Source organism: Corvus cornix, chromosome 2 (assembly GCF_000738735.6).
Source record: "Corvus cornix cornix isolate S_Up_H32 chromosome 2, ASM73873v5, whole genome shotgun sequence".
Classification (NCBI taxonomy): Eukaryota; Metazoa; Chordata; class Aves; order Passeriformes; family Corvidae; genus Corvus; species Corvus cornix.
In genome coordinates this window covers 4,388,435-4,400,479 of record NC_046333.1, presented here as the reverse complement: position 1 = coordinate 4,400,479, position 12,045 = coordinate 4,388,435, and the positions used below count along the sequence as shown (strand labels likewise).

Below are 12,045 nucleotides of genomic sequence, written 5' to 3'. Positions count from 1 at the left end.
CTGCGAGCCAAAGGAAATAAAGCTGGCAGAATCCCCCGGATCCCTGCGCTGTAATAATCCCTGCTGGGGCCTCCAGAAAGGGTGTGGAACAGGAGCAGCATCCCAGCAGAGCCCTGGCTCCATCCCCTCCAGCCTCATGGGCACCAGGGCTGAAGAAATCCAGGGTGGCAACACAGATCACAAACCCATAAACAAGACCTGGAGGGGAACCACGTGTCTGAAGTACAATTCCTTGATAAATTTTCCTCCTGGCATGACATAACTCTATTTCTCTCTCTCCCAGGCACAGCCAACCACCCCCTCTGGTGAAGTTATGAAGCCAAAATTTTAAAAGAAAATAAAGAACTGTCCCATATCATTCTTCACTTACACTTCAAGACACAGTTTTATTCTTCAATGCCCACAAAGCAGATTCAGCCTGCTGGGTTCTCATTCTTTATTTTAAAATGTTTTCACAAGTAGCAAAAGTTTGGGTTTTTGAGGAGAAAAACAGAAACATTGTCTATTTTCAGAATGCCTATAAACACAGATGCTTTCCCCCTTTTTATCAGGACACAAAATTAATATAAATATATGTCTATATATAAAAATAAATGATTTGGCACTAACAGATTCAACTAAGACCATTTCAATGGGGGACAGAGACAAAATAGAAAAAAACCTGTAACATCACCAATTTTATAAATCCCTTTTTTAAAGGTTTTCAAAAATTTTGACCTTCCACTGAGCATGAAAGAGGGCAGGAGAACCCCAAATGCCACTGAAATGGGCAAATGGTTCACAACAACTACATTTTGTATCATTCACAATGTCACACTTCAAGTTATTGTGACAAGATATGAAAGTGTCAGAAGTGCATAAACTCTGGGGTTTACATAGAAGAGGATACATATTTAAAGTATATTTTATATTTTAGGGCTGTTACTTCACTTTACCCCAAAATAATTATTTTAGCCTGTAAGATAAATAGTAACTTGTAATAAAGCAACAGACCCATAACAGTAAGACCTTCCCAGCATCCAAGTCAAGCAGAGAGAAGGGCCAGGGCACCACAAGCAGAGTGGTAACAAGATCCCAACATTTTTCACCATTAACTGGAATATGGCATTTATCTATTGCAAGTCAGAAAATTTAGAAATTCAGCTCCTGCGTTTGCTTTCCCATCCAGAACCGGCACCTTCCCTGTTGGGCGATCACCAAATCATCTATTACAAACATCATCATTTTTCCTGCTGTTATTTTCCCCTCATTTGCAACACGCCAAGTCCCAAACCATCAGGACTCAGAAGACATCGCACGAGGTTCAAACTGCCAAAATTCTCGCTGTTTTTGGTGTACCTTGCTCAGAAGGGGAGCGAGGGGGAGAAGAGACCCCACTTGTCTTTTTACCATACCAGACAGGGGTCAGTGCCCTGCTGGACCATCCCGGCCGTGTCTCCCCATTCCACCCGCATTCCCTCGCAGGGTGCCTGCGTGGGCCATGGCCTCCCTCTAGCGTCCAGAGCACGGGCTCCTCTGCCTCAGCTCCCCCTGAACGAGCCACCAGAGCCTTTCCAGCTCTCCAGGCAGGAGGAATCTGGTTCGGTCCTGCGAGTAATGACCCATAATTGATGTTTATAGACTCTCCAGAGTATGAGAATTCACCGAGCCCTCCGAGCGCCTGGGGATCAAGCAGCCTTGTGAAGCTCTTCTATAATTAACATTTAATGATTATGCAGAAAGCCCGAGGCAAGCAGCTGTCTCCACTTCTGCAGGAGAGGCCCCAGGGCAATAGGACATGAAGACAAACTATTCAGAAACCCCTCATCAACTTAATGTTCCTCCTCCCGTGCCCACAGACTTCTCACTTATTCTAGCAAGTCATGAAGGTGCAAATGTCACCTTGGCACGATGGCAGCAGTTATTTTTGTAGAACAAACACCCAGCTCATGGGTCTATCCACAAATGGCTCCCACTGCCAACGCGATGTGCCTGAATGAGCTTCACCATGCTCAGGTCAAGGGCTGCTGCTGTCAGCCGGGAGGAACCAGCAGCAGCACCTGGACAGGATTTGGCAGCATCCCTGGTAAGGGATCATTCACTGACAGGGAGCATGAGGGAGGGGCGGGAGCACATTTCTGTCTGTGCTTCAGCCCTGGTAATGCTTTAAAACAAAACTAAAATTGAAAAAAAAAAATCACATCCAGATGCAACCCTAAAAATGTAAACTAGTAAAACATTAAGCTGTAAAATCAACATGAGTCAGTGGCTGAAGTAATGTACAAAAGGGCAGAGTTCAAGCAACTGCGGACACATAAGCAGGATTCCTCTCTTCCCCAAATTTAAAAAGTAAATATTTACTGATAATCTGTTTAATACACCAGTGGATCACTTTAAACACTCCTTTGGGCAGAACTCTTGACCTCCACCCTGGAGCACTGATGAGATCCACTAGTCACGGGCAGGATTCAAGGCCAAGTCTAACAAGCAGAGCAGTCTTGACGTTGCCCCGAGCCTTAATCACAGAAATACAGTAATTATTGTGGCAGTTAATTAAATTAGGCTCTTTCCTATTAATATAACATTCGCCTCCATATTTTAAACAGCCCAAATGTCAATTTAATACACTCCTTATTCAGTGTTTAGCCCTGTGCCTCTGAGGCATCCCAAAAGCTGCTGTGTTTAGGAAGGCTTTTAAAGGTGAAAGAATCTAAGATCCGGACCCACTGAGGTGCAGACCTCGGTCAAGTCAATGAGCAACAGCAGGCCCTGATTTGTGTAGTAAGGACAGTCACTGAAAAGATGTATTTTAAGACTGAATTTCTCCTGAAGGAGAAGTAAAAATTTAGTAATATCTGGGAATATTAAATGCTGGTATAAGGTCACTGAATCAAATGTAACCTGAAGAGAGACAGACCTGTCCAACATGGTACAATTCCCACCAAGCCTCGATGTTACTGTAGCTTTTAAAACATTGACAAAGCCTGCAGTTTGAGGCTCTGAGGTCTTGCTAATGCTTGCAACAGAGTCTTCCTGTATCAGACACTCTTTAAATGTGTATTTTCAGTATTTTTAGTGAAAGTGCTTACTCCACAGATGCTGGATGCTGCTGCTCACTGACTTAACCTGGAACACCCACAGAGTTGCTTTATTTCCCCTCGGAGTTGTGAAGGAGTGTTGGAGAAAGTTCTTTGTTCCCAGTCACAGGCTCCAAGCAAAGATCCAGGTTCTGAAGTGGTGGAAGACCCTGTGTCAATGACACCCCTGGTCCGAAGGCATAGCCAGGACAGGTTACAAGAGCACCCAGCTCTCAGGACTTTGCATCAGGGCAGCATGAGGGATTTTGCCAGTCTCGTCCAGAACCATTTTTTGGTGCAAGGATTGGTGTAGTCACAAATCGTAATGAACCGTAAGATACTCGGAAACTCGTTCTTCATGGATTTGTACTTGACTGGAATCAGCCGTTTGTGACGAGCACCTGAAAGAGAGGTCACACAGGCAGAGGGTTACACAGAGCCACAGGCAGATCACACACCCACTCCCTCCCCACCACAGCACACACATCACAAGATCCAGGTTTGCTCCTGATTGTGCATCACCTGAGTATATTGCAACCAACTCTCACCCTGGAGAGGAAGTGTCTGAATCCTGAATTACTCAGGCTGCAGATGTTCCCCGACGAATCCCCCTGCTAACATGCACTGCTGGTTTTGAGACACCACGAGATGAGAATACCCTCCCTGTGACTGCTGCTGCTTGAAGGAGCAGCTCTTCTACAGAGGAATTTCTCCACAGGGACACCTGCCACCACCTGCACTGTGCCCAGCACAAGTGATGAACTGAGACTGGGATGAGACAAATAACCAAGATTTCATAACTGCAGCAGATGCTGGAGTAATGCATGGAGCTCCCAGAGCCTGTCACCAAACCCTGCTGTGCATTAGTAACACCCCACACAAACAGCTAATGCTGTGACTTCTCTAAGCCTGTACTTCCACCCCTGTTCTCATTGGCAGAGCTCAGGTCATTCCATACATTAGAACTTTTCCTGTTCTAATGGAAGGTGTGATGCCCACAAGAAACTGGTGAGGAACTAAAAGGACTTTTCTACAAATCTTGATGACTAGGGGCTGATACAATGTCCTGGGGGTGTTCAATGGATTAAGTGATATCATATGAAATTAGTGTGTCAAGGAAGATGAAGTGAATTCCTGTCTCTGCCACCAGCTTCCAGCCTAACCTCTGGCATGTCATTTATAATATCATGTCAGATGCCTCTAGAAAAGACTTTACGTCCAGATACTCTTCCCAATTCTACAGATCCTCTGTACTATTAGGCTGGGCTGCACTTACTCCCCAGCAACACAGACAACTGTAGAACAACTAGTGGCTAGAGAAGAGCAATCAGAACAGACTCAGCAGAAGTAAATTGGTGGCTTTTCAATTCAGAACAAAATATGTAAAAAATTTCCCAACCAAGTTGAACATTCATTCCATATTTTGTTTACCTATCCACAGGGATCTCTACAAGAATCATAGAATAGAATGGGTTGGGTTGGAATGGGCCTTAAAGATCATGTAGTTCCAACCCCCCTGCTATAGGCAGGGACACTTTCCACTAGACCCAGTTGCTCAGAGCCCCACCCAGCCTGCCCTTGAAATCTGCACGTTCATTACCTGTCACCTAATTCCCAGCTTTACTCACATCCTGGATTTATTATACTACTTGTCTCTTTAGCAGCAAATTTTCCTGTATGGATCTGGAAGCCCTTCACAAGCCTGACATGCAGCTCTGACATTTCTGGAGCAGGCAGCATTATCCCACCGACAGCTGGAGCAGTGCAGCACAGGCAGCTTCTCGCTCACGGCCACGTGAGGAGGGTCAAGAGCAGGGCAAGGGACTGAGCCCAAGCCCCTGCCTGCACAACCAAGTTATGAAGCCCCTGTTAGTTCCAGTGGTACAGTGCCCACTGGCGTCAGCTGAAGCTTTAGATGTCACTGTAATAAAAATGATAATGTGCAATTGTAAATGGGATATTTGTGTGACCTTACCTGGGGAAAGACTAAGAGCAAATTTGGTCTGGAAATCACACTCATTGCTTTCCAGGTAGTCATCTGAAACGACAACCACCATCCTCCGGCACCTGGAGATGAAGCAGGGGAGAGAAAAAATAAAATGTCAAAGGAGATGGTTCTCATTCCCACAAATAGAAGCATGTACTGCTCTGAATTGCTCCAGTGGAGAAGGACCTGGCTGTGTTCCAGCAGGAATTAACTGCAGAGCAGGAACAACTGACAGATACAGTGATGTTACACAGGAAAACCTGATTACAGATAAACACTCACATACCAAGAAGTGAGGAAACAGTAAGTCCGGACTGTCTGTGTAACCTTTATGTGATCCTGAGTCTATATAAGACACACAAGGCAAAGAAAAGCCATTGAACGTAAGTAGCATCACCACAGTGGCACCTTCTTCGTGAACACAATGAAGGGACACATTGGGGAACGCCTGAGTTGTCCTTCTTCAGACAAGAGCCTAAAACAAACCCCATGAAGACATCCTTGTGGATTTTTTCTGTTTCACTGGCACCACACTACAGACATCACTGTAAAATGAATGTAATGTTCCACTACACTCACAGCTGGCCCCAACAGCCACGGTTCACTTACCTCCTCTCTATAAGCTCTCCGCTGATGGACCACACACAGGTTCCTGGCAAGACATCCCGATCAAATACACAGAGCTTCAGTTTGAACTCTGTTTGCTCCAGCTCCCTGATCATCTCCTGGACAAACTGGAGGTCTTTCTGACAGTAGCAGATGAAGGCATCAAATATCTCTGTTCCATTCCCTGAAACCATTAAAAATGTAGCTGTCATCTTCTACTATAAATGAAGTTCACTTCTGTAGTGAACTTTCAAGAGCTCCCACAGACTTTAACTCAGAATTAGGAGTCTGACAGAAAAGCTCTGGCCAAACTTGCAAAGTTAATGCAAAAATGCAAAGGTAATTTAGCATTTTATTAGATGAGCTGCCCTTCAGCCCAGACTCCAGTCCTTAACAGGGCTGGCAGGAGGTAACACACATCACTGCCCCGACTGCTTTCACTGGCCAGGCTACTTCCCCACGTTGCCTGGCAGGGGTCAGGGAAAGGGAGCTGAGATGCAGACAGGCAAAATTTGTGGAGGCAATACCATCCAGCCACAGGGAGTCTGGGAAGAGCTGGAGGGAGCAGAGTACCCCAAGACATGCAACTCAGAGCCCCAACACTCCGGGATTTCACTGAGAGTTTCACATCTAAAATACCCTCATGGCTCTGGGTTCTTTTTCTCTAGTTCAGGTCACAGAGATTCAAACTTCCCAACCAAAACACTTCCTCATCCAGCAGTGTCCTGCCATCTGCTGTCCATGGAGCTATGGGGTGAGCCTTGAAATTTGGGACCTGTCATTTTTACAGCTAAGATGTCAAACCTGGGTACCTGAAGTCATATCCTAATGGGCCTGTTTTCTAATTACATTAATGGCTGGCAGCTCTTGTTTATTTAGCAGTTATCCAAATATTAAAGTGCTGCATTTTAAGGGCAATGTCTCTCATAATTAAGTGCTTTAATACTGCTGGATAGTTTCCAACTGTGTTATTTTTTTTTCCATATCAGTGTCACTACAGATATATTCAATTTTTTATGCCGGTTAAAGCCTACCACAGTGAAAAAATAGGTCAGGCTCTAAAAGCTGCTGAGGAAAGTATCAACCCAGCAGGCAGATCCAACCCAGGAAGCATCCAGTGAAGCAGAAGGGGAATGTCTGCCAGGTCAGTCAAACTGAGGGTACTGCTGCAGGGGCACGGCGCTAACTTGGGGGTCACGTCAGGCAAAGCTGCTGTGTACAAACACCAGAATATTTGTCAGTGGACTTTTGAGGAGGGTTAGTGTTGTCCACACATGCAGCAAAGGTGGCCACCCAAAGTCAGACTGGCCAGCACACATGTATGCACACGTGGCTGCACATGCAGGGCTGCACACACACAGAACTCGTTTCCTCTCTCCACCCACTGCACACCCAGTCCTACTTCAAACCCACTTCCTTTTCATTCAAGGTGGTTCCACCTGCCAAAGACAGGGCAGGGAAACCACCTCTGACATTCTTTCCCCTGGACTCCCACCCCCTGAGGTTTCAGCAGCTGCTGCTCTGGACCAGGCTGGGCTAAGGGACATATTTCTGGGAAGTCTCCTCCCATGTGTGTCCAGTGGCTCTGTGGCAGCCTGTTCCTGGGTGAAGTGTTCCCCAGGGTTGCTTTCCCTCTGTGCTCAAAAGAAACAGGAAAAATGAAGATGCCCAGCGACTGCCAGCTAAAGCATTCTGGCCTGGGTTATGAAAAGTTGTGGGAATAATAAAAGCAAAACAAAGGTTTTCCACACTTCCCATGGGGAAGGCGATTCCAACATGAGGTATCAGGCAACCATGGAAGCATGGGCTCTTACCATATGGATCATCCCTGATGGTGATGCCCATCAGTTCCGATGTCTTTGGCATGCTGCTGTCCACTGCTGGCACTTGGAGAGGCTGGTTAGCCTCTTCCTGCTTCCTCTGCAAGTACTTCTTACAGTCCTCCTCTGCAAAAACACACAACCAGGGCAACAGGCTTCTGTGATGTGGGCTTACACTGCTGGAGTTCATTAAAACAGGAATAGCTATTTCATGGATCAGGGATGCTAGAGGGAAACCCTGTCTGGTTTTTTTGGTATGTAGAATTTCTCTCACCTCTTTCTGAACCTCTTGATGCTGCCTCCACCACCTCCTCTAGCAATTAATTCCTGAAAATCACTCTTGATTTTTAGAGAAGTACTTTCTTCTACTTGTTTTACTCCTCCTCCTCCCCTTAGTGCTACTATATCCCAGTACACCTTTAACAGCAGGCATAAGGTACAGAGCAAGTCCCAACTCTGCTGTCTGCTCTCACTGTTCTGCACTTTGGAGTATTTGAAATCACAAAATAGTTGGGGAGGGTTTTCAATTAGAGGTTTTCATGGTGTTGGTCCTTATGCCCATGTAAAAAGCCATAAGACAAGAGGAAATGGCCTCAGGTTGTACCAGGGCAGGTTTAGATTGGATATTAGGGAACAATTCTTCACTGAAAGGGTGGTCAGGCATTGAACAGGCTGCCCAGGGCAATGGTGGAGTCAACATCCCTCGAGGAATTTAAAAGATGTGTAGATGTGGCACTTGCGGACATGGTTTAGAGGCGGCCTTGGCAGTGCTGGGTTAATGATCCTGGAGGTCTTTTCCAGCCTTAGCAATTGTCTGTAGACACACAGGAGCTGATTCACACTCCCAGCCTTTGCCAGCCAGGACAACTGCAGGTGACACTGACTATCCACACTCACCACATACAGCAGGACCACGTAAAATGTTAAGGAGCTCCTAAAGCAGCTTTTATGTTGTTGAGCAATAGGGACCCTCTTATCCTAGGCAGAGTAGATGTGTACCCCACTCTGAGATAACTGATGGGCAAAGACCTGTCACAGTCACTGCTGTGAACTTCCCAATCAGGTCAGTGATGGGCACAGATCTATTACAAACAGACTTGGTTTAAAAATAAATTATACATCTAAATATGAAGTCTTTGGGGAAGTGACAAGAAACTCTGCAGCCTCTGCTACACTGCAATTACAGAAGAACTGAAAATAAAAGGAGATTTGAAATCAGGAATTAAGAAAAAGATGAAAACTCCCGAGAGCCTTTGCCTTTACCTAAGATTAAAAAAAACAAAAAACCCAACAAGTGTTAATCAGGAAAGTACTGATCACTCAGAGGGTTCAGCTGGCACAGCTGCAGAGCTCACTGGTGCAACAGCAGAGTAAACGACCCCTTGGAAGTGCAGGATTCTGGTGGGAGCCCAGTGAGTCCTCCTGTAACACAACCTGGCCTGAGCAGGTCTGCAGGAGGCCCAGTTGTACACAAAGATGCCCCTGGCATCAGGAAATACTGTGCACAAGAGTACATGAAATCATTCCTTTCCTTTCCAAGTGTAAATATCTCTGACTTCTGCAAGAGCTCGCAGCACCAGCAACAGGTCACAGGCCCTCAGTGCAATCCTCAGCCAAAAATAATGAAGTGGAACAGTCACACTGGTCAGGCTGAGGGTCCATCTGCCCCAAGCCTCATCCTGTCTCAAGCACTGCACAAAACCAGGTGTTTAGGGGGGAATGTAAGAATAAAATAAGCTTGCAGAGATATTTCCCTAAAATATATATGTATGTCCCTAAAATCTATCTTTTAGGTATAATCTACAATCTATTTTTGTAATCTATCTTTTGGACTATTCACAGTTAAGCAATTTCCTGAGCCACAGACAGTATTTTTGTTGATCAGCCCTTAGTGGGCCCCCCTTCCAAGAATTTACCTGTCTCCTCTTTATCAGCGTGACTCAACTCTGGGCAAAACTTGTGATTTTCCTGCAGCCCAGGCTCCTCCCACTCCTGCTGGAGTCTATTCCAGGTCTGAAAAAGCCCATCCACCACACTCCCTTCCAGTGGGACAGGTCCTGAGCTCAGGGCCAGAAACAGCCTAGGTGATCTCAACATCTTGTGAAGCCCCAGATCTTTTCCACAGCTAGAAGCTCCCCCAAATTTACTAGGAACCTCTGATCAGCGGATCATAAAGCACGCTGATGCTTTTGTCTTTCCCAAAACCTGGCTTTCAGACTTTGATCTTAAACAGGAAGAACCACAGGAACAAAGGGAAGTCCTCCATCGCTTCTTGGTCAGGCTCTCTACAGAAATGGATTTCTACATCTTCCTTTACCTCCGTGAGTAACAGGAAATGAAATTTATTACTTCCTCATCGCTAACGCAGTAAGCTCTATTATACAACACAGGCCTTCAGGGAATTCTCTGGCTTTGGAAATCCTTTGGCAAAAAAATTTCCATTCTGATGACAGCTGGGTTCCCTCTGAATTTCTCTGATCATAAAGAATATAAAGAGCCTAAAAAATTATCAGAACAGCTCAAGGACCTTTTTTCTTCTCATTGACCTGTCTCAACTTTTTCAGTTTGCATGGAATTTTTTTCCCTGACATTATCCAGTTCCACACATCTCTCATCTCCCCCAGCAAACATCTTCCTATCACACTTTATCCACACATCGTAATTTTCACATTGTCTGGTGTCAGTGCAATCTGTCTCCTGGCTAACCTGGCCAAAAGCATCTTTTGACACACAGAAACTTTTTTATTGACGGCTTGGGATAAGACAGGGCTCCAGGTCACTTTGCAGGGCTCATGGTTAGCAGGAACACCACACACTTCTCTCCTGGAAGTCAGGTGAAACTCCTGTGAATCACAGAACGGTTTGGGTTGGAAAGTACCTTACAGGTCATCTCATTCTGACCCCCTGCCACGGGCAGGGACACCTTCCACTATCCCAGGTTGCTCCAAGCCCCATCCAACCTGGTCTTGAACGCTTCCAGGGATGGGGCAGCCACAGCTTCTCTGGGCAACCTGTTCCATTGTCTCACCACCCTCACTAGGAAGAATTTCTTCCTAATCTCTTATCTAATATCTAATCTCCTAATATCTAATGTAAATCTCTCCTCTTTTAGTTTAAAACCATTCCCCTTTATCCTATCACTATCTGCCCATGCAAACAAGTCCCTCTCCCAGTTTTTATAAGCCCCCTTCAGGCACTGGAAGGGGCTCTAAGGTCTCCCTGGAGCCTTCTCTTCTCCAAGAAGAACACCCCCAGCTCTCTCAGCCTGTCTCCATAGCACAGGTGCTCCAGCCTTTGGAGCATCTTTGTGGCCATCGTGAGAACACCGAGGATGTCACTCCATAATCTGGAAAGGGCTTTTCTTCTTGAGAAGGATTTTTTTTTAACATCACCTCCGCGGACAGAGCAGCAAAGACCGACACGAACAGCAAAGACCGACACGAACAGCATCCCGTCCCTCCCCAGGCATCAAGGAAGCAGCACCGAAGGCAGGCTCCCGTAGCAGCGCCGGGATTCCCCGGGCTATCCCAGCTCCCCCGTCCCCAGCGCCCTCACCCACGCTGCCGGCCAGGTCCGTCAGAATATCGTCGCGACCCAAGCGGCGCAGCACATCGAGGAGCTGCCCCACAGTGGCCCCGCCGGGACAGCGTCCCGGCCATTCCTCCAGCAGCGTGGCCGTGGGGTCGGGCAGCCCCTCCAGCCGCCGGATCTCCAAGAAGCTGCATCCCAGCGCCTCCGCCAGCGCCGTCCAGTCCGCGGCCGCGGCGCCCGCGGGTTGAGGTAGAGCCCGAGGCGGCGGCGGACGCCGTAGTTCAGCGCTACCATGGGCACGGCGTGCAGGTCCAGCGGCGGGACGGGGCTGGGGCTGGGGGCTGGAGCTGCGAACGGGGTCCGATGGGGCCGTGGCCATGACCGGGCCGCGCTCCGAACTTCCCCTTCCCGGCACTTTCGCTTCACGGCTCGCCCCGCCTCTCCACCGCCCCCGCGGCGCCGTCTCCGCCCGCCCTCAGCGTGCGGGGCCGGACGGGCGGCATGGGGTAGTGCGGCCGGCAGGACCAGCGAAGCGATGCTTCCCCTGTGCTCGGCACCTCGAGTGCTGTGTCCGGCTCTGGGCTCAAGTCAGGAAGGGCATTGACGGGCGGGAGCGGGTCCAGAGAAGGGAACGGAGCTGGGGAAGGGTCCGGAGCACAAGTCCTGTGAGGAGCGGCCGAGGGAGCTGGGGGTGTTCAGTCTGGAGAAAAGGAAGCCCAGGGGACACGTTATCACTCTCTAAAACTCCCTCCTGTCAGGAGGGTGTAGCCAGGTGCACATGGCCTCTTCTCTCAGGCAATAAATGATAGGACAAGATGACAGAGTCTTAAACTGTGCCGGGGAAGTTTAGGTTGGACATCAGGAAGAATTTCCTCACTGAAAGAGTGATTACATTGGAATTGGCTTCCCCAGAGAAGTGGTGGAGTCACTGTCCCTGGAAGTGTTTAAGGAAAGACTGGACGTGGCACTCAGTGCCACAGTCAGTTGACAAGGTGGTGTTGGGTCACGGGTTGGACTCGATCTCAGAGGACTTTTCCAATCTAAC

The 12,045-nt window shown here is 47.7% G+C and overlaps 1 protein-coding gene across 1 annotated transcript; it reads right to left on the bottom strand.

Annotated features, from left to right (window-relative positions):
• Positions 1-384: 384 nt before the first annotated feature.
• On the bottom strand, positions 385-11,394 carry MYD88 (MYD88 innate immune signal transduction adaptor). Its single transcript, XM_010394992.4, is given in 7 exon segments — positions 385-3,457; positions 5,032-5,123; positions 5,653-5,833; positions 7,464-7,595; positions 11,025-11,237; positions 11,240-11,351; positions 11,353-11,394. Coding segments are annotated over 7 exon segments (912 nt in total). The 5' UTR covers positions 11,380-11,394; the 3' UTR covers positions 385-3,302.
• Positions 11,395-12,045: the final 651 nt, after the last annotated feature.